Here is a 23,620-nt window from a genome sequence, read left to right as displayed (position 1 = left end):
CCAGTGCTTAGTGGATCAGGGCCTTTGGACATTGCTGAGGGACACAGGGCCCATTGGCAGTGTAGGCCTGGATCTGCAAGGCGTGAGGTGACATAGAAAATGGAGGCGATGCACACAGGATATTTTATTCCAGAATAAATGAATTTACATTTGTTTTTTCCATGTAGTCCACACACAATCTAGATCCTTTGCATATTTTTTGCCCAGAAAAGCACTTCTTGAGAAACTGGTTTCATTCCAAATATAAAAGTTCATTGCAGATTCGTTCTGCACTAGCCTTCAATGTGTCCATTTGAAAACAGATGAAAACAAATGTATGTGGTCCCAGCAATGCAGTGTGCGCATGAATCCACACCTGCCCAATGACACTGTGAGTGTGCATATATCAAGATTGTAATTCCCACGTCCTCCTTCATTCATCTGGGGCCTGTGCAGGGGGAAAAAGGTGTGGATAATCAAATCAAGGGGAGGCTTTTCAGACATGTATCAAATAACCACCCTAATCCTTCTGGATGATAGGATCTAGAACAGGGATTGGCAACCTTTTTCAGCCGTGGGCCGGTCCACCGTTCCTCAGACCATGTGGTGGGTCGGACTATATTTTGAAGAAAAAAAATGAACGAATTCCTATGCCCCACAAATAACCCAGAGATGCATTTTAAATAAAAGCACACATTAATCATGCAAAAACACCAAGCAGGCCCCACAAATAACCCAGAGATGCATTTTAAATAAAAGGGCACATTCTACTCATGTAAAAACACGCTGATTCCTGGACCGTCTGTGGGCCGGATTAAGAAGCCAATTGGGCCACATCTGGCCAATGGGCCTTAGGTTGTCTACCCCTAATCTAGAATCAATCTAGGCTGAAATTGGCATGTTGAGTACAAGCACAAATGATTCTGGATTGAGGAAAAACTCCACTTTTGCTTTACACATAGGCTAGCATGTACGCAGCCTAATATACAATGGAGAAGGCTTGGATAAAGCCCTTTTCCCTGACAGATTACCTTTCTACAAATGATTCTCTCTCTCTCTCTCTCTCTCTCTCTCTCTCTCTCTTTTGTACTGAGGGTGGAACATTTCCAATTATTTAACCCTCCCTCCAGTTCTGTTGTAATAATACAGTTCTAGAAGGAAAGTCCAGTGTGTGGTTTCCCCCACCATGCACTGCTTCGCTAGTAATGTGTGGAAAGCCAGCTTGAAGATACGACTCAGAAATGTACCCTGGAAAGCCAAGAGGGTGGAACATACGGGGACAGTAGGTGTGTGCTAACCACAGTGGGGGCGCTGCTCTCTGTGCAACTAACATCATGTTTCCTTGATGTGGAGACTTCTCCCACTTGGTGAACTTTTGCAGGGTAAGTGTCTCAGGAACAGGAACAAAAAGCCCACCAAAAGGAAAGCATTTCCCCCTCCTCCTCCTCTCTCTGCATTACTCCGTCTTGACACCAGTTTGGTTACACCCAAGTGAGAAAGAGTGACTTGGTTTTGACTTAACACATATGTAATTGGACAGGCAGGATGTGGGTTATCAATGCCCAGTGCGTAGTACCAAGTCGAGGGACAGGCAGGCTACATCATCAGTGGTGTGGTTAGAATGTGCAGCAGCTCAGTTGTAAAACACTGCCGGGGGGGGGGGGAGCGAGTAGGCTGCAAAGCTCAGATGAACTTGTAAAGCATTTGGCTGGTTAGCAACACTAACCTGCTCCGTCAAGGATTGCGATGGCCTCGGGCAAATGTTTTCCTGCCCTTGAGAGGTATGTGCTTGACCTTACATTCCTCTCCGTACTGGCAAATGTGAAAACCTGTATTCCACCTTTTCAAATGCACCTGGGCATGAAAGAAACACGTAGATTTGGGGAATACAAAGGACAATGGAGGCACCAGAGAGAGGAAAGGGCCCGTGGGCCTTTGCCAGGTGAAACAAAGAGAGCCACACGGCTGAACTGTGGCCAGAAAAAGGAATGAATCCCAAATATGATTGAAAAATTACCGAGCTGTTTCAAAGGTAAAACACTCAACCTGGAAAATACAAGTAACAAAGGAAATAGAAAGTAACAAAGGAAATAATCTGGGGGGTAGGGCAGGAAATATTATGCCCACACAAATATACAGTACAATCTTTTACATCCACGTTCATACCTGAATCCACTATTTATTTATAAGTTCCACTCCTCATTTGTAATAATGGGCCTAGTATTAATTTTGAATTTTTAAAATGCATACCATCAATAAATAACAATTTCCAGAAGGCAATTACACTAATATAATATAAACTTCATGTTAGTATATAGATGTTAAGCTAACTTATCTCCCTATATTATATTTGCACTAATCAGTCATCACGTTATATGATAATATATGATACTTACCGAAGGGGAGGAAGGAAGTCCAAAGCTCAACAGAGCTAATGTTATGTATGAGATGTATTAATACAATGAATGCATTGGAATGTATGTTTGATGAAAACTAATAAAAATTTAAGTTGAAAAAAAGAAATCAGTCATCACGTTATTTTCATTGGCTGTTTCCCAAGATTCTAAAGGGGTGGAGGAGGAGGAAGGGGGAAGGAAGAAAAAGGAGGCTGCTCGTATCTGTAGTCAATGACTTGGGCAAGTGTTAAGGGAAGGCCTTGGTGGGGAAAGAAGGTTCTTTCTATGAGTGACAGCTTTAATCTTCTGGTGATAGGATAGAGAAAGGAGGAACCGAGGAAGGAGCAGGTGGAATTGGGTGGGGGTAAAGGTGGCACTTGGAGGAATATGGGAAGTAGGGTGAAAGGTGGTGTGTGATACAAAAAAATCAGCTCAGTGGAGAAGAAAACTGGAGGTGAGAGGAGTTAGGGGGGCAGATGGAAATAGTTGTGGTTAAGGTGGGCATTTGCAATACTGTGGAGGAGAAAGAGAGGGTACTGAGAGAAATGAGGAATATGTCTCTGTCCTCCCCCTCACACTATACTCAGACTTCTCCTGCAATTCATCAGCTGCCTTATACGAGAACGCTAAAGGATGCAGAACTCTCAAATATTCCATTGTAATATCATGCAATGTATTTCACGCCTGGTTCCATGTGTTGCCTTCAGGATGAAGTTCCCAGATTCTGGAAGTTCTTTTTTCCCTTTCCTTTTTCCCCTGTGCATGGCAGCCATTTTGTTCTAGCACCCATGACACTGTTGTCAATATATGAGCATCAGCACCTCATTAAAAACCCCCAAAAACCCCAGCACTGTGAACAACATCCATCCACTGAACTGAACTTTCTCTAAGTGAACAAGCCAACTGACATCCTTGCTCTTAAGAGTTCCTGCATCTGAAAGATACAGTGACATATATCAGCACAGGGTGAGTGTGCAAAGGGTGCTGCAGGAAAGAGGAGGAAACATGATGGGGGTGGCATCTGTACAAAGGAAAGTTGAAAGAAAAGGCTGCAGAATAGGAGGGGATGGTGGCTTCATACTTGGGCGGAGGGTGAAAAGGGTGCTCAGTAGTTGCAAGGTGTGGGAGGAGGAATATACAGAAGCTCACCCGGGGGGGGGGGTGCAAGAGGAGGCTGCACAAAAGGAGGAGGAGGGGAGGCATGGACATGGGGGGAAGAGGAAAATGGTTGCAAAGTGGGACTGCAGAACCGAAGTGGCTTCAAAAATAGGGTTGGGGACATGAAAGGGGGTTTAGTAGCATGAAGGGAAATCTCTATGCAACATACAATTTGGCTGTTGCCCTTTTGCGTGTTCAGACCCAGAGACCTCCTCCCTAAATAAAGACACATTTGACTCAAATTTTAGTTTTGGTTTTTGGCAGAATTTAGGCCACAACTTTATTGATTACAGAAAAGTGAGTGGTTGCATACGCTCTGGTTCGACTAGCTCCCTGCACCCTTGCAGCAGCCCTGACCCAGAGCTCTATCATAGGTCAGCCAAGGGTGAACACCTGAGGCAGGTGAAAAGCCTGGGAACAGACTCTGTTCACTCCCCAGATGCTCCCCTGGACTCAGGCATGGGCACAACCCCCTTTCAGAGGTTGATCAAAGCAAGTTGAGTCCCTGGATTCCTTTAACAGAATACCCTTCACATAGGGATGGCGAGACCGTTCTCCCATCCCTATCACCTGAACCAGTGCCTATCCGCAACCTTACAAGTTGTGACGAATTGCTATGTGGCAGGCGAAACCCAAATGGCTACAGCCAATCAGCCAAGTGGGGGAAATTCCTGTTGTGCCCCTGTCCCAACGACAGATGACACACGACGGCATAGCAAAGTCAATCGCAAAATGCCCTAAAATTAGGGAGAGGTGGGCAGGTGTTCCAATGCACGAGCCGAAAGAGGAAGCTCTGGGACACGTGCATGGGTTTATATAGGTCCCTCGATCCGTTTAGGCTGCACCTCATTGGCCAGATTAAACCCAGCAATGAGGGACCTACCAAATGGGTGTTGTGGCTATCCAGTAGACCCACCCACAACAAGGAAGTCAGTCTCCAGGTCTCACTGCAACACGTGCCCTCTTTTACAGAGTACACAATTTATATCTAGTTTGGCCCTTAGAAAGGATATCACAGAGCTGGAAAGGTATAGAAAGGGGAAGCCAAAATGGTCCTTTGTTCTGATTCAACAAGGCTCCTCTTATTTTTCTGCATCTAACAAAGTAGGCTTGGGCCTTGTGAAAGCCAAAAGCTTATACCTTGTGAAATCTGTTGGTCTTTGAGGTGCCACAAGACTTTTAGTTCATATTCCTGCGCTTTTTGATGCTCAGGGGAGTTCAGAAAATGTGTTCAGTATTGGTAATTTCCTGGAAGGGTGAGCTCCCTGAAGGAAAGGTGGTGTGTCCATGTGTCAGAATAATAATAGTAACTGTGGAGAACCCACCATGCCGTTTTCTGGAAAGATGGCCAATATGCCTTGGGAGAACAGGGCTCCAGTACATTTCGTAAATATGTAGACTAGGGAGCTTCAGCACATGTGAATTTCCTTATTTCTACATGACAACGTGCAAAATTCCCTCTTTTAGTACAGGAGCACTGCCCTCCTTTGCCACTCTTCACATTTCCTTCTATAGCTCTTTAAATTGCACATCACTGATGCCATGGTTTCTGTGATAGGGGATTACAGTACTTCCCCCAAATTACCATCTTCTCATTCTGCATTAATTTCACTGAGACAGATGAAAGGGTTGTGTCATCCCTTCCATAGATTGCTAAGTAGGGCTGCAGAAATAAGTTTTTGGAAAAGACTGAATGATCCCGAATTGGGTCAATTCAGATCTTGCTAAGGAAATTTGGAAAGCCGAGGGGCCTTCCTTGCTGTTGTATTCCTTTCATCCTCCACTGCCATATCACTACTGTAATCCCACCTCCATTTTGAATTCAAAATGTGCTGAATTTCTTTCCACTCCAGGGCTCCTAGAACAGCTTAGACTTTACTCTTTTGCATCCAGCTCAAAGTGGAATTAAAACAGTGGTTCCAAATAGCACTTGATATAGTATTCTCCATTCTTAAAAAGCCCACCCACAATGTTCATTCCTATAGGCAAGAGTCTAAGCATGCAGAAGTCCTATCTAATTCTAAATAAACTATTAGAAATCAGCTTTCTAAATTAATGATTTCCTGTTCTCTGGCAGCTGTAAGGTAAAGGTAAAAGGTAAAGGTACCCCTGCCCGTATGGGCCAGTCTTGCCAGACTCTAGGGTTGTGCGCTCATCTCACTCTATAGGCCGGGAGCCAGCGCTGTCCGCAGACACTTCCGGGTCACGTGGCCAGCATGACAAGCTGCATCTGGCGAGCCAGCGCAGCACACGAAACGCCGTTTACCTTCCCGCTGATAAGCGGTCCCCTATTTATCTACTTGCACCCGGGGGTGCTTTTGAACTGCTAGGTTGGCAGGCGCTGGGACCGAACGACGGGAGCGCACCCCGCCGCGGGGATTCGAACCACCGACCATGCGATCGGCAAGTCCTAGGCGCTGAGGATTTACCCACAGCGCCACCTGCGTCCCTCTGGCAGCTGTAGATCCCCTTGATTATTACAGTGGTACCTCGGGTTACATACACTTCAGGTTACATATGCTTCAGGTTACAGACTCCACTAACCCAGAAATATTACCTCGGGTTAAGAACTTTGCCTCAGGATGAGAACAGAAATTGTTCTCCAGTGGCGCGACAGCAGCAAGAGGCCCCATTAGCTAAAGTTGTGCTTCAGGTTAAGAACAGTTTCAGGTTAAGAACGGACCTCCGGAACGAATTAAGTACTTAACCCGAGGTACCACTGTATAAGAATAAGAATTTATTACTTGTACCCCACCCATCTGGCTGTGTTTCCCCAGACACTCTGGGCGGCTTCCAATGAAAGATTAAAAATACATTAAAATGTCAGACATTAAAAACTTCCCTAAACAGGGCTGCCTTCAGATGTCTTCTAAACTTCAGGTAGTTGTTTATCTCTTTGACTTTTGATGGGAGGACGTTCCACAGGGCAGGCGCCACTACCGAGAAGGTATTTTATTCATTTCCTCCTTGAAATCAGACTAATGGTATCATTTGCTCACTCATAATTTACCATTTTTTATTAGTAGAATTTGTTGGCTTTTTGCAGTATGGTAGCGCTGCAGAGCTTGCTGGGGAGACCATGCATTAAAAAGGGACTCAAAAAGTAACTTAAACAAGGTTTTAATAACAAAAACAAAAACTCCATTTACACTAAATACATCAACAAACAAACATGCCCCAACCACCAACCCATCCCCCAGGGTAATGGGAGAGCTAGGTGCTGCTCCTTATATACTACACCTAATTGCTCACACAGCTTAATCAGTACAACTCAGCAGCACCTGCTATGTTTCGCAGCTGTAAAGCTGGGTCTCGTTATTTTGCTCTGGCCCTTGCTCTGGCCCCTTAAAGACATACACATCGGGTGGAACAATGATGAACCTTTACATTTAAAGAAACCATTCAACAGAATTGCACTTAAGTAAAGAAAGCATTCTTTTAAAAAAATCATCTGCTTCTGCTTAAAGTAATTTTTAAAAAGACAAAACTCTAACTATGATGACATGTAGTATGATATTATTTATTTACAAAAAATACTTGTATGTACAATACCATTGCAAAAAATATCATAGCAGTTTACAAAAAATTATATATACACATTAAAATTACAAATCACCAGCCAACTATTACAGAAATCTTTTTTATCCGTTGTCTACATGAGCCTGGCAGCATAGAAAGGTTCTCAGGAAATGTTCAAAGGTTAACATAAAAGATGCCTGCTGTTGGAAGTGCCATTCTAATTCCCCATAATACCCTGAAGCAACACTACATTGGGTGCATTGAGGGAAACTGAAATGGTTCAGCCTGCATACAATGCTGATTCCAAGCACTGCTGTTGCTGCTCATTGATGCTAGAGACCACCAAGATAGAAGAAGAGTCTCTACAGGGCCTCCAGAAAGCCAGAGCTAGACCTATTTATGTGCTTGCATTAGGGATTTTATAATTATTTGAGCCTAGTGGAAGAAGTTGTAGTAGATGTTCTATTTAATATGTGGAACTTAAATTTGTAACCTCAGTGTGGCTGATTTTATTTTATTGCTGATGTTGGCACTTACTGTATTAAACTGTATGGAAATGGCAGTATATTCTGTCCCTAGTGAAATCTGCAAGGTGGGCTGGGAAAGCCAAGAGTTTGGGCAGGGAAGCAGAACCATGGACAGCTCCACATGGAGCTGGGAGGAATTCAGGTGAGGTGGATATGGGCATCCCAAAGCAGCAGACCGTGGTGTTACTCCAGCAATGGTCTGGGCCCATCTGAAGATTTAAATGTATAGCAGAAGGATCAAATCTACTGGACCACCGCCACCTAGGCGGCCATTGCTGCTTAAAGCACCATGATAGATTCCTCAGGCAATAGCTGAGGAGACTTTGGCTCTGCCAGCATTTCAAAAATGGCAACCTTGGAAGAGGACAGAACAGCCTCCAGAGGATGTATAGATGGCAGCTCCTGGGATTCACCTCACCTGGAGGTCCCTGTCAGAGCACTGTCTTCTGGAGTTTGCTCCAGTTCTAAGTTCTCCCTACTCCTCAGCATCCTTAGACCCTCCTCTGGCCACTGCTCATGACACTGTTACACATATTTGTTATTGAACTTGTGTGTGTCCCTTTTAGATGCATGCTGGTTCATGCGTTCCCAATTTTGCTGCTCACAGTATGGAATCAAAACATGACAAGCTTCAGAAATGCTTTAATTAATTGCCTGTCTCTACAGCATCCTTATGTTTTTAACTCTCCCCTCACCGCCCGCCCAGGACTTCTCTGTGTGAGACGGGAACTGACACTAACACCTGCTCTCTCCTTAATCATTTTTTACTAGGGACTTTATGACAATTATGAAGGGGGCAATATATTCCTAGGCAATGCAGCATTCTAATTCCTGCCTACCATCTCCTCACCACCCCCTTGCAAGTCACCATACATCACTACTAGAAAAAAATCTAGAGAAATTTCTTGCTACTTAACTTTGTGTTAGCTGGCTATGCATTCATTGTTCACAGACAGTGGTATTTCTAAAAGTAAGAATTCTGGGTGCGGGGGAGATATATTGGATATGGAGGAGACATTTGCTTCAGATTGGTTTTGCAGGCAACTCTGTTAAATCCACACTTTCGCTGGGGGGAAGGATGAACTAAAACACAGCTATCCTTCAGAATTTGCACTTATTCAGATTTCACAATGCAGCTCTCCAAACAATGTTTACAAAATGCATCTATTAGGAGGAAATGTGCAGCCAAAATGGATGCATTTGTAAAAATAACAGACAAAAATGCATTCATGTTAGGGAAAACTGCTTGCAAACATGTATACATTAGACAAAATTATATAAAAATGTGTCTGTTAGGATAAATTCACACTAAAAGGCTGCTGAATTGCTAAGGTTTTCTTAAGAAAAAAATGCAAATTTCTGGAGAAATGTGGCGAACTGAACAAGTTTGGAAAAATGATATATTCAACAGCATCACAAAGCAAAATGGGAAAATGTGTATGTTAGGAATAGAAGGATCAATTTCTGTTTATTTTTCCAACCTTGTTCAGTTTGCCATGGATCACAGTGACAAAAGTGGCACATTATAGCTAGGAGATGTGTCATATTCCTTTTGGCTGCTTGCTGACTATGTCTCTAGAATATATCAGACCTTTGCAAGAGACCTCCCTCTGAATGAATCCTAAATTACTAGACCTGAATATAACAAGAAGTAACAAGAAGCCGAAAGCACCAGCCTGAAGATGACGAGTGAGACCTCGTCGAAACGTCGCCCAGACACCCCGACTCTTACACGGGAAGACACCCGAAGACACCAAAACCTGCATATATATATATATATATATATATATATATATATATATATATATATAGTGTGATGGAATAGAAAGAACCATAGAAAATAATCCTGGAACTGTGGGGGGACCCCATATTTATTTACAGTGGTACCCCGCAAGACGAATGCCTCGTAAGACGGAAAACCCGCAAGACGAAAGGGACACGGGGAGATTTTAAAATGCTGGGGGTCGGCAGCGCTTCGCTCCCGACTCCCAGCATTTTAAGACCTCCCCGGGACACGGGGAGATTTTAAAATGCTGGGGGTCGGCAGCGCTTCGCTCCTGACCCCCAGCATTTTAAGACTTCCCCGGGACACGGGGAGATTTTAAAACGCTGTTCCGAAGTGGGGAGGGGGGCGGGGACACCTGCCCCAGCCGCCCCACTTCGGAACGCTGTTCCGAAGCGAGGAGGGGGCGGGGACACCTGCCCCAGCCCCCCACTTTGGAACGCTGTTCCGAAGCGAGGAGGGGGGCGGGGACACCTGCCCCAGCCGCCCCACTTCGGAACGCTGTTCCGAAGTGGGGAGGGGGGGCGGGGACACCTGCCCCAGCCGCCCCACTTCGGAACGCTGTTCCGAAGCGAGGAGGGGGGGCGGGGACACCTTCTGAAGGCGGGCAGGGGGCGAAAGTCTTTGTCCCCCCTGCCTGCCTTCCCAGGGGCTTTTAAATCGCCCCGGACAGCGGAGAAGTCCTCCGCTGTCCGGGGCGATTTTAAAATGCCGCCTGCCAGCATTTTAAGATCGCCCCGGACAGCGGAGAAGTCCTCCGCTGTCCCAGGGTTTTTTAAAATGCTGGGGGTGGGAAGAAAAGCCCTTGTCCCCCCCCCCCCAGCCTTCAGAAGAGGTCCGGGGACAGACTGTCCCCGGACCTGGTCTGAAGGCGGTTTCCCTAGGAACGCATTAATTGATTTTCAATGCATTCCTATGGGAAACCGTGCATCGCAAGACGAAAAAACTGCAAGACGAAGAGACTTGCGGAACGAATTAATTTCGTCTTGCGAGGCACCACTGTATTTATTCATTCATGTGGGTATTATATACACTTATACACTTTGCATCAACAAAAATGATCCCAGGTCAGTCTACAATAAAATACAATAAAAATACAATAAAAACAACAGTAAAATTGCAACATTGTTAAAACAGCAGTATGTGAACCAAAAATCCAAAAGGCCTGGTAGAATGAAAAATATCTGTGTGGTGTCTCGAGGATGACAAAGAAAGTGCTAGGCAGGCTTCTCTAGGAAAGGAGTGCCATAATCAGGGTGCAACAATACGACAGATCATATAAAATATGGAAATGATCAGGGATTAGATCTGGGAGGGATAAGAGCATAGAAAATGATCATATATTGGTCTGTCTAGCTAAGCATTGTCTACACAGACTGGCAGAAACTCTCCATGGTTTCAGGAAGTGCCAGAAATTGAACCTGGGACCTTCTGCTTCCAAGACGTATGCTCTACAACTGAGCTATCATCATTCCCTTTGGTGTGCCCTGTAAAAGGTAAAGGTAAAGGGACCCCTGACCATTAGTTCCAGTCGTGGCCAACTCTGGGGTTGCGGTGCTCATCTCGCTTTACTGGCCGAGGGAGCCAATGTACAGCTTCCGGGTCGTGTGGCCAGCATGACTAAGCCTCTTCTGGCGAACCAGAGCAGCACATGGAAACGCCGTTTACCTTCCCGCTGGAGTGGTACCTATTTATCTACTTGCACTTTGACGTGCTTTTGAACTGCTAGGTTGGCAGGAGCAGGGACAAAGCAACGGGAGCTCACCTCGTCGCGGGGATTCGAACTGCCAACCTTCTGATTGGCAAGCCCTAGGCTCTGTGGTTTAACCCACAGCTAGCTAAAATTGAAATTATTGAATGAGCTGACATCTTATAATAATTATAAATAAAGAATACGAAAGCAATTAAGACGAAAGGCAGCAGTCCAAGGCCTGTGTTCACTCGGCTTTGCTTGACTGGAGGGAGGCATTCCAAACTATGTTGTTTCAGAAACTATATTTCCCAGTCCATAGGTAGTAATAATAGTGAGCTGGTGGTTCGACATTGTTTGATTATTGATTATTTAATTTCTATACCGCATAGTTTATTAAAGATATCTCTAAGCGGTGCACAGAAAACAGAAGCAATAACAGACAAGTTAAATAAAATATTGCAAAAATACACAGTAACATATAAAAATGGTACATTAATGCAAAGTTACTGAGATATATATAAATCAATATCAATTCATTTTCTTTCTGGCATGCTGAAGTCTAGCTGGCCATGAGCTGAGGACTAGATATGCTCATTGTGGTTCTGTGGACTTTGTTTTTCTGTCCATGTAGTGAATGATGTTCTTCACCCAGGGACATTCAAGTTTCACACAGACCCTGGAACCATCTCTTAATGTTAATCTGCAAGACAACAAAAGGCAAGCCAATGCAAATAAGTTATGTGGCTTATATTCTTGTTTATAGTCCAAAACATCTGGAGGGCACTAGGTGAGGGAAGGCTGTTCTACCTGTAGCTTGAATGCATGTTTGTCACATTATGGGGGAAAGCAGCTTTGTGTGGGGATGTTCTTGCAAGGGGAAAGTGGTCTTTAAAATATAATGCTGGTCTAAATGAACTTTAGTCCGGCTCAGCAAGGTCTAGTTTTAGTTTTTCTTATGTTCTTTCTCTGAGACCTTGAACATTTCCATGCATATATGGCGGCCATTCAAGATGCTTGAACGTTATGGGAACTACAACTCCCATGATGCCTAGCCACCGCAGATACATGGCACATGCAAAGGTGGAACCAATGCTTGCGTTATGAGGTAATCACCCTCCTGAGTCTTCTCTATCACACATATATACACTGCTCTAATATTGCCTATTATTAACCCTTTGTTTTTCCTCATGGAATGAATCCCCTCCCCAGCTTACTTGCTACTTTACAGTTGAAGACTAGACAATATACCCTAGCGTTACATTGCAGAAGAGAGCTGTGATCGTGATGAGATAAGCTGATGTTAGCAATCGCTGCTTAAGTGCGCTAGGATAAGTGCTAACAAGGCCTGGACCTGATCTTTATAATATAAGATTGATTTATAACTATACTTGTAAGAGTTAATAAGAATCTGTATAAAGGTAAAGGGACCCCTGACCATTAGGTCCAGTCATGACCAACTCTGGGGTTGTGGTGCTCATCTCGCTTTATTGGCCAAGGGAGCCGGCGTACAGCTTCCGGGTCATGTGGCCAGCATGACTAAGCCGCTTCTGGCGAACCAGAGCAGCGCATGAAAACACCATTTACCTTCCCGCCAGAGCGGTACCTATTTATCTACTTGCACTTTGACGTGCTTTCGAACTGCTAGGTTGGCAGGAGCAGGGACCAAGCAATGGGAGCTCACCTCGTTGCGGGGTTTCAAACTGCCATCCTTCTGATCGGCAAGTCCTAGGCTCTGTGGTTTAACCCACAGCACCACCCACGTCCCTTTAAGAATCTGTATAGTCAGCACTTATTTAGTAGGAATTAGTGAAATGTCACATGCCTGGTAAACATTTTGGAGGAAGGGACTATTTGATTTATAGAGGTAAGCCCCGAGTAAGGTCCCATGGTTGGGTCACTGGTGTTGAATGCTTGCCTATCCTTTAAGTGTATTCTAGGATGGCATGAGAGTCTGCCATTAGCCACTCAGCTGTCCCCCTTTTGATGTTCATAAGAATTCCTCTGGCTGTATATGACCTAAATCATTATAAGGCCACAAGAATATGCCAAAATAATAGCAAACAGATACTTACATCGCGTCTTTCGCTAGTCCATGTTCCAGCTTCTCGTAATCAACAACTCTTTGCTTCTTGATTGGTTTTTCATGATACCCCTTACAGACACTTCGTGGCCTGGTCTGAGACCCAAGGCTTCCTTAAAAAGATATAAAATAGGAGGGGGGAAATGAAGCTTTCACTTTTATTTTATTTTTTGTTTTCCTTAAAGTATAATCCCACCATGTGATGTGCAATCCATTGCAGATTACCAGTCTGGAAGAGGAAGTTTGAAATTGCATCAAGAAGCAGAGAGGTGGTTCATGTTCTCATCAGAGTATGTTGCTCAGTATCAGCTATGCCCAGAACCCTTTTTGTTGAATATAAGGGAGCTCTGGACCCAGCTGAAAGAACAGAAAGCACCTGGCACACTTTTAAAGGGTCAAACAGGTTGTCATAGTCAAGGGTCTGGAAACCAAGCCGTACGAGGAATTGTAGAGTTGAGATCCCTGCCAACTCTACAATTCTATGATTCTATGATCACAACAAAAATGTGGATAATAAGAACAACAGAACGTGATTATATCTTCCACAAAGATGGAAATGCTTCAGGGATGCAACACAATCAGTAGACAGTTGCCACACCTGGAATCAACAAATGTGTCAATTTTGGTTTTGCTAAGTTTCTAATTTTTCCAGCCTTAAGTTCAGTCTTCTACATTTCTATAGCAGTTTGCTTTTTTTTTTTTAAGTCCTCATGAAAATTCGCCATCACTTTAAGGATAATTTCTCATATTATGCACATTTATTATGTGGTTTTGCCTAATATACACATCTTGCAAACCTATTTTCCCCAACAAAACATATTTTTGTATGTTGTTTTTGCTAATATATGCATTTTATGCACACTTTATCCCAGCATGTGCATTTTTGCACTGCATCGGGGAAACTGCATTGCAAAATTCAGAGTATTTCAAAGGGTGTCTGTTTCACTTGACCTATTGAATTGGAATGTGCAAATTAGGGAGGCTCTCCTTTAAATTTGAAGCAAATCTAACTTCTCTCCATCTCCACCTGCACACACATATATCATACTTTATCATCATCCATAAAACAAGACCTTGTATCTGTTTCGGGAACTGGATACACAATAAAATGGATTGGGGTTCTGGCTGCACTGAAAGCTGTTTTGCCAGTATCTAAAGCAATATAAGGATTTTATCCCAAAAAGCAATTTGGATGCTACTGCTGAATAGCAGAATAAAATCACACACATACCTCTTATAATGCATACACTGAAGAGCTCAAGGAAAGCAATGGCAAGAATGGCTGCCATATAGAATTTCATGGTTGGACCTTTCCTCAGGTGATGAGAGTGCAAGTATCTCAAGACTCCCTTCACCAGACCTTTATAGGTCACTGGACATTTCCTGTGCAAGTGGCGTAATGGGGAGGATGTGAAGCAGATGATCATTTTTGCCCAACAAAACTTTTCTGTGCTGTCACTCACCGGAAGCCTTTTTCCTGTTACGATATGGTCACTTTCTAACATTTCACTGGTTAGTATTATTTCAGGCACAGAAAAAAAGTGTGGTGGAAACCAACCTAGTGACATCACTAAGCTGTATGTGAAGCCACATAAACCAGAGCGAAAACTCAGCTCAGAAAGCCAGCTCATATAAACAGATGACCTATGGTGGGACTAGGAAACCCCAGACCTGAAAGATAAATGCATCCCACCAAGACTCTCAGGATAGTCCCTAAGGTCACACCCCTTACCTGCCCTGCTCTGCTTCCTTTGGGTGCTTTTGGATGGCTGGACCACGTCCTTGATAATCTGATAATGATAGAATGAAAGTCACAGGAAACAGTGGTGTCTTCATGAAATATGGTTTTATTCACACCTTTAAACAGACTGTGTGTAAGATGGAAGGATGTGCAGCATTAACACTTCAACAGAGTTTGTTCTCCCATTAGATATCTAGGTGGTTACCCAATGCCACTGGATTATCACAGAACAGAATTGGGCATCTGTATGTTCCCAGGTTCAGCTGCAAGTTGAGATTGGTCCCAGGTCTATTGTTCTCCTACACAGCAGTAAGGAACCTATATCAGCTCAAGGGCTGCATTCCCTTCTGGGTGGAGAAATGAATTTAAATTGTATGTTTCTATAGTAGGCTAGTTTATACATGCACATAAAAATGCACACGTGTCCTCCATCCAGGCAAGCGTGAGGCATGATCAGAGTTCAAGGACACATTCCAGTCAGGTAAAAGCTCATCTTTTGGAAGCATCTCCAGCGACTAGTTTCTGTGGCAGCCAGTCACCTATAATCCAAAAGATACAACGGACTTTTTGAAAGCCATTAACTTAACAAAGAGGTTTGTTTTGATCATTTTAGCAGTCTCATTTTCTACAGAATCTCATCCTACAGGTGTAAAACAACAGGATTGGAGGGGACACCGAAGATGACAACCAGGTTAACTCCCAATCCCATGATAATATAATAATCACAATCACACACACACACACACACACACACACACACACACACACACACAGTTAAGTCCAGTCAAAGGCGACTATAGGGTGCAGCGCTCATCTCGCTTTCAGGCCAAGGGAACCAGTGTTTGTTCACAGACAGCTTTCTGGGTCATGTGGCCAGCATGACTAAACCGCTTCTGGCGCAGCGGAACCCAGTGACAGAAACCAGAGCATACGGAAACGGTTTTTATCTTCCCACCGCAGTGGTACCTATTTATCTACTTGCACTGGTATGCTTTCAAACTGCTAAGTTGGCAGGAGCTGGGACCGAGCAACAGAAGCTCACCCGGTTGTGCAGATTCAAACTGTTGACCTTCCAGTCAGCAAGCCCAAGAGGCTCAGTGGTTTAGACCACAGCGCCACCTGCTCCCCTATTCAGCACTCTAAGGGAATGCATCTCCTTGTAATTTCATGGCAGACTCTAGAGCTACACAGACAAGATGCAAAATTACACTTGCTTCATGTCATCAGGTGGAAAAGCAAGATGCCAACAAAGTGTCCATGAATTGCTGGAATTTGCTCATATTGTAAATATAAAACTACTTCTGGAAATTGCCCCAACAAATGTTTATAGATATTGTAGATTAGCCTGATGAAAACAGGCACCAGCGATACCAAGAACAGGGTATGTGGATGTTTCATCTTATAATTATAAATCAGAAAAATTGTAATATTAAGGGTTCTTTTTAATTATATTTATTTTTTAAGAGATCTAATAAGAGTATTTGAAATTAAATGTACATTTTTTAATATCAAAGCTCATCTTTCACTTTTTTTAACTCCTGTCACTCACAGCACATAAGGTATGTTGGTGTACATATCTGTCAGGGTGCTGTCAGCGGCTCCCAGCTAGTTGCCCAGGAAAATATAAAGACAAGGAAAAGGCTCTTACAGTCCTTTTTTTATTTCAAACTTTACAGAGACAGTCTATAGAACCCAGCCTCTGGGATAATGGCATTGTCCCGAGTGAATCTCCAACCCCCTTCTCTCCCACTTCCTCATTCATCGTCATCATCATCTCCTCTACGGGTGCCACTAAGTGCCCTCTGTCTTCGATCTCTTTACTCTCCTATTTTTAAGGCTTGCCGGGTTCTGGGAGATGGTGGGTCTGGAAAGCTTTCTAGTGACAATGTGTCAGCCAGCTGCTGCTCCAGCTTTGCCTGCTGCTCCTCTCCTCTCCCCACTTTCCCCCTTATCTGCCTCTGAGCTATGAACTCCCACAAACCACTGTTGTAAATCTGTACTATCTTCCTCTTCCTCCGCCCTGGAAGCATCAGGATGGGGAGGCGGACTCCACCACTCCTCCTCCTCTGCCCAGCCCCTGACAATATCTTCACCTTTCATTCATCTCATGGATGGAGAACCTGTGACCTTCCACATGTTGGACTACACTCCTATAATCTTTGGCCATTGGCTATGTTGGTAGGGCTGATGGAGAGTTCAACAACATCTGGAGGGGGATGCAAGTTGACCACTCCTAATCTAGGCCCTTGTTTGCATCAGTGGTATTTTCTTCCAAAAGCATCCAATAAGTACTGTGCTCTAGAGATTTTAGCGTTTGCATCCCAAGTAGGGATATCTTTCTTATTCGAAAGTTTAGCCCCTTTAATATGCACAGCTGCCCATGGAAACATTTTCCAAAAGCCATTAATTTCTGCATATATTTCACACTGCTTTACCTCTTTCTTTCAGCCTGACCTACAAAACAAATTCAGTGTGGGTGATGACTGAACCGATGTTAAGGTACTTGAACATAATCACCGTATTTTTTGCTCCATAAGACGCACCTAGTTTTTAGAAGAGGAAAACAATAAAAAATATATTCTGAACGAAACAGTGGATGTATGATTTTTGTGGTTCATGCTTTCCTAGAATGCTTTTAGAACCTTATAGTTCCACCACATATGATAGAAGGTGCCTTCCTTTTGCTTACATTTCCAGCAGATATTTGCACTTGTCTTATACATTTTTGCAAGCTTACTAGGAGTCAAATACCACAGGTACATCATTTTCATATAATTTTCTTTCACCGTACAACATGCTGAGAATTGCAGCAGTGCCTTGCAGCAACAATGGCGGATTCTGGTGAGATCTTGTGAGATCTCACTGAGCTCTTGCAAGATCTTACAGAGCTCATGAGATCTTGTGAGATTTCAGGAAGATCTCACAAGATCTTGCTAGCCTAATACTGTTATTAAACCAACTAGATTTAGTAGGATTATGCATAGGGTTTCCATGTTGGGTTGCAGCTAGCACTGTCAGCAGGGTAAGGTCCTGGCACTTACATGACCTCCCACTACTGACATTGCTGGTGCCGGCAGGGTTGAGTAAGGTTGGCACAGTGAAAACACACCAGTGCAGTCATGCTTTGGAATACCAATTGCCCTCCCCCAGGATATGTCATTCCCTCTCCAACCTGGTTTTCTCCTCCCCATCCCAGTCAGTTGGCCTTCCCTGGCTACTGAGCACACTCAGTCCACATTGGCCTGCTTTTGGTTTCCACAGTCCTGCCAATACTTTCCTTGTGCGTGAGACAGTGGTGCTGGTTTGGTCCCACGGCCAACAGTACTCACACCCGATCATTAGAAATGGAGCGAGCGATTATCTTTGAAGTCGTGTGATGGTTCTCCATTGGTACACATGAGCCTCTTCTCTGAGCTCCCTGAGATTTGTGTGGCGCATTGTGCCTCTTCTGAACAGCATCAAGATGAAACCATAGACACATTACTGGTTTCCACTGCAGAGAAAGAACTTTCTTTTGTTCCTAAAATAAAACTGACTTTTGAAGTGCTAAAGCTGTAACCACATTGTGGCAGGAAAAAGCTGTCGATGAGGGGCTAGCAGAGATGAAGGTTTTTCCCCCCCTTCACCTGACTAGAAAAAAACCAAACCTGAAGTGTGTTCTCAGATTTTCCGCCTCTCATCCTCCCATTACGCCTCTTGCTCAGGAAGGGTCCAGGAAGGGTCCAGCGAGCTATAAAAATCTGCTGAGGGGAACCCTTAGTTACTTGTAGTCCCATCACCTCAGGAAAGGATCAACCATGAAACTCTACACAGCAGCCATTCTGACCATCGCTTTTTTCGAGCTCTTCAGTGTATATATTATTACAGGTATGTTTAAAATATTATTAATAGTAGTGTATGTTTTTTTCATATCCTGGGAAGCGTAGTTTGTTAAGGGTGCCAAGAATTGTTTGAATACCCTTATTTCCCTCCCTGAGCTAAAATTCGCAGAGCAGTTTAGCAATCCATCTCCACACTGAGAATTCTGAGAACTGTAGTTGTCAGAGGATAAACGTTGTTGTTGTTTAGTCATTTAGTCGTGTCCGACTCTTCGTGACCCCATGGACCAGAGCACGCCAGGCACTCCTATCTTCCACTGCCTCCCGCATTTTGGTCAAACTCATGCTGGTAGCCTCGAGAACACTGTCCAACCATCTTGTCCTCTGTCGTCCCCTTCTCCTTGTGCCCTCCATCTTTCCCAACGTCAGGGTCTTTTCCAGGGAGTCTTCTCTTCTCATGAGGTGGCCAAATAGGGGACTCCTAATGATAATTTCCATATGGATGCTGAAATCTTTTTCTGTGTACCTATGTTCCTACCTGGATTGATAAAAGCCGAGAAATTGCAGTAGAAGTGCAGTTTTCAGGGTGGGGGAGAGAGAAATTTCAATCACCACCCTAAATGAGTAACAGTTGTGCCTTATTGTATTGTACCGGTAAATCCAATAGCTAGAAGACCAACAGGAATCAGAATCACTTGCAGACATGCAAGAACAAAAGCCCTATAAAGGAACCCCTTTATTTTTTGTATTTTAAAGTTATTTTACACTTTTAAATAGCGTGTTTTTATATTAACGGAGGTTTTTTAAATTGTTGTACCTGCCCTGAGACATTAGGGTGAGGGGAAAGAAATAAGTTCTAATTCTAATTCTAATTCTAATAATAATAATAATAATAATGTTCCTGATTATTTGATGCCAGTTTAACTTATATTTTATCTCTTTTTAAGGAACGCTTGGATCTCAGACTATGGCACTCGACTCCTGTATAACCTTGGAGACAAATGAAATGAACATCCGAAGATTTGCTAGTTATACAACCCAAACCAGACCAGTAAAAGCTGTGATGTAAGTATCTTGCCTAATCTTCAACTGTAAAGTAGCCTACAAGTCTGAAGAAAGAGACATGCTTGCGTGACTTTCCAAAGAAACACAGATTCCAGTTAGAAGTAGTAGTATTACCAGTGTATACTAGGCAATGTTCATTCCATGTTCTATCTGCTAACTGTCTGGGTGGGTGACCAAATATGTGATTAATATAGGAGACTATTGCATCATGGCTACGCTCTGCCTCCCTATCAGAGGCAGCACGCTCTTGCCCTCGGGTCCCAATTGCATGCTTCCCATGGCATCTGCTTGGCCACTGCGAGAACGGGATGCTGGACTAATAATAATAATAATAATAATAATAATAATAATAAATTTTATTTATACCCCACCCTCCCCGGCCAGAGCCGGGCTCAGGGTAGCTAACACCAGTAAAATTACAATAAAAACACAATAGGGGAAAAAAACTAATTTAAAATACTAATTTAAAATAACGCCCTCCCATCAGATGTCAAAGCTATAAACAACTACCTGACATTCAGAAGACATCTTAAGGCAGCCCTGTTCAGGGAAGTTTTTAATGTGTGACATTTTAGTGTATTTTTGGTCTCTGTGAAAGCCGCCCAGAGTGGCTGGGGAAACCCAGCCAGATGGGCGGGGTGCAAATAATAAATTATTATTATTATTATTATTATTATTATTATTATTATTATTAGATGGGCCATTGGCCTGATCCAGCATGCTCTTCTTGTGTTCTTGTTTTAGGTGGAGGCATCTAATAGTGTCCAGCATTCATCATTCAAACTTCCAACCTATTATTGACACCAATCCAACCGGAAGCCAATAAAATTTTAGCTGCAATCCTTTGCAAGTCTACTCAGAAATAAGTCTCATTGAGTCCCATTGTGCTGGATTCCACTTCCACTAGGAAGTGGACGCAGAACAGCTGCCCAAAGCACTGTGTTTTATATTTCACATAGAAATACAATCCACAATAATTCTTCAACAAAATTAAACTTAGTGATTTGCTTTCTATTCTCTTGCAGCTTAATCACCAGAAGAGGTGTCAAGGTCTGTGTGCCACATGATCTTCCATGGGTGACAAAAACCATGAACTACTTGGACCAAAAAAAGGCAATACAACAAAGAAGAACAACATCTAGGAATATGGCCAGCTAAGCTGCAGCACATCAAATCATCAATAGCTGCTCATAACTTTGGCTAATTCCTGACTGGAAATAAAGTTACTGAACTGATGTAGTTTCACTGGAATCTATTCATCCATCAAAGCAATGCTGATGCAATCACAGCATTTTAATGCTGCCTTTAGTCTTAATTATTTTAGGATAACCTTTTTTATTTATTGGAAGAAGGCAGCTCTTTCAATATTTTCAATTGTAGCTGTTTTCAGTGTTTGGGGAGTACTTATTCAGAGTTTCCCTTTTCATCATATTGTTTCTCTGGTTTATAGTGTCCTTCGAAGACAATATTAATCTAGAGTGTTCTATGATTGCATACAACTTATTGTTCCCCTCTTAGGATGGCTGAGGGCTTCCTGTGCTTAAGATATCACTGATTATACAAACATAAACCTCAGGGGATGCTGGGGGTTGCGGGGAGAGGAGCCCTAGAAACCAATCTGGCACTTACAAAATGATGAGGCCCCCATGGATATTCAGAATGTCCTTTTATCTCATGAAACTTCATGTGAATAGCCAGATTTCTAGGTAAAGCTCATCACTCTTCCACAGTGCCAGTTAGCAAAAGAGTTTTGGCCCTAGCTAGGTCACTAAGATACATATGGCTGTAAGGAGGTTGTTCCCATTGTGCAAATATATGAGGAAATAGCTAATAGAAGGAAAGCAGTATCAAGAAAGAAATCAAGGACAGGCCTGTTTATTAAAACGGATGTGGACTTATGTATTGGAATAAATAGAACGAGCTGCCTGTAATTTAAATTTCTGCTTTCTTCATCTGCTTCATGTTTAGTACATGATCACTGGAAACTTTCGTGGAATGTATAATACTGCCTCTTGCTGCCATTCTTCAAAATTGTATACCTTTTCGTTTCCTTGATTTTTTGAGGGGACTGTCATCTGTTTTGAAGAACTTTTAAAAATTAATCAACTAACTTCCTGTCATTGGATCCATTTGCTGATCAAACTAGACGTTACAGCAACAGAATACAGGTGACAGTGAGAATATTTGAAAAAGATAGCTATTATTGTTTTTGGTCAAGAGTACAAAAAGAATAATGCCACGCAATCTTTTGAAGAGCATCTTAAATGTCTTAGCTGAATGAAGAGATATACTTATATTAATTCAAAGACATTCATGTGAACTTAGTTGTTCATTCAGTTGTTGGTTTTACAACACTTGGGATCAAATTACTTTTACCATGCTTTTACTATGCACTTAATAAATCAGTCCTTTGAATGATATTTTATATCCTTTGGTTATTAACAGTAAGTAGAATCTACCAGGAAGTGCTTTTGTACAAATCCCATTGAAATCTTAACAAGAACATTTCATCTCTTTACTACTTGCTCGGGTTTTTTTCAGTTACAACATGGTATAACAGAACACAAGAAAAATCTGATGAAATGTTTGGTACTCGTGTGTGTGTGTGTGTGTGTGTGTGTGTGTGTGTGTGTGTGTGGATAGATAGGTGATAGATAGATAGATAGATAGATGACATATATATAGAGAGGGAGGGAGGGAGGGAGGGAGGGAGAGAGATGATAGATAGATAGCAAGTTCCATCCTATTCCTAGTTTTTTACCAGTTCAAACAGGTAAGGCATGGCAACCAAATGAGAAGATTTAAAACAGCCTTTATCCACTCTGCTGAGGTCTGAGAGTTTAATTATTTCAAACATTCACAAAGAGTTGGGCATTCAACAGCTTTTACTGTGCTCAGTGACTCTGACTGGATAGTTATCAGTCTTTTTCTGCCTTGGAATCTCTGACTGTGAAAATACCAGCCATGCGCACTGTTAGCACAGCACACCAGTTTCATCCACCTCCAAACCAGTTTAATTGACCTTATCCGAGTTCTTTCTTTTAAGGAAGGAGGGGAAGGAGAATCAAGTTCAAACAAGCACGACGCCAAAGTCCTTTGCCCGGATGGTACTCTTTGAAATTATGCCTCGGGGGCTCTGCACTTTCTGGCGTCTGTGTGAGGTTGGTTCAGACTGGACAGGGAATTAGTGAACCAGAAAAGAAGTGCTTAGGTTTCTTCAGTGTGCGCCAGCTAGAGGAATAGGCTAGCATCTTCAGACATAAAACACACAATAATTTCCAGAGTTGGTCTTGTAGAAAATTAAATCTCTGTACAAAGTGTAGGTTAATCCTCTTCTTCCAAGGTTAGCAAACAAGATGTCAAAAGACTTGCACAAGGAACTGTCCGTCAGGATTGAATTGCTATTTACTACAAGTTCATATTGGGCTGCATATATATGCGCAGTCATAAAGAAGCATCAGTTCCACTCATGTATACTGACTAAACTCTTTTTAAAAGAGGGGGAAACAAATCTACCCATGATATGTGGAAGCACAGCAACATCTCCAGGAGATTTGCCTTTGTACAGTGGTACCTTGGTTCTTGAACGGCTTAGCTGTCGAACAGATCAGCTCCCAAATGCCGCAAAGCCAGAAGTGTGTTCCAGTTTGCGAATGTTTTTTGGAAGCCAAATGTCCAACACGGCTTCTGATTGAGTGCAGGAAGCTCCTGTAGCCAATCGGAAGCCACGCCTTGATTTTTGAACGGTTTTGAGAGTTGAACGGACTCCTGGAATGGATTAAGTTTGAGAACCAAGGTACCACTGTATTTGTAATGATTAATTATCTCAGTGTTAATTATACTAAATGTACACAAGTTGCT

The 23,620-nt window shown here is 43.0% G+C and overlaps 2 protein-coding genes across 2 annotated transcripts; one reads left to right on the top strand and one right to left on the bottom strand.

Moving 5' to 3' along the window:
* Positions 1-10,364: 10,364 nt before the first annotated feature.
* On the bottom strand, positions 10,365-14,581 carry LOC309531487 (uncharacterized protein). Its single transcript, XM_082221052.1, has 3 exons — positions 14,367-14,581; positions 13,128-13,248; positions 10,365-11,755 (listed from the first exon to the last, which is right to left on the bottom strand). Exons 1-3 carry the CDS (start codon positions 14,560-14,562, stop codon positions 11,647-11,649), a joined length of 426 nt encoding a protein of 141 aa, XP_082077178.1. The 5' UTR covers positions 14,563-14,581; the 3' UTR covers positions 10,365-11,646.
* Positions 14,582-18,547: 3,966 nt separating this feature from the next.
* LOC309531658 (lymphotactin-like) lies at positions 18,548-22,177 on the top strand. The gene is made up of 3 exons (XM_082221277.1): positions 18,548-18,743; positions 19,642-19,759; positions 20,785-22,177. The coding sequence occupies exons 1-3, from the start codon at positions 18,674-18,676 to the stop codon at positions 20,915-20,917; spliced, it is 321 nt and encodes a 106-aa protein (XP_082077403.1). The 5' UTR covers positions 18,548-18,673; the 3' UTR covers positions 20,918-22,177.
* Positions 22,178-23,620: the final 1,443 nt, after the last annotated feature.

Source organism: Podarcis vaucheri (genome assembly GCF_965113315.1).
Source record: "Podarcis vaucheri genome assembly, chromosome: 4".
Taxonomy (NCBI): Eukaryota; Metazoa; Chordata; class Lepidosauria; order Squamata; family Lacertidae; genus Podarcis; species Podarcis vaucheri.
This window is presented reverse-complemented; position numbering and strand designations above follow the sequence as displayed.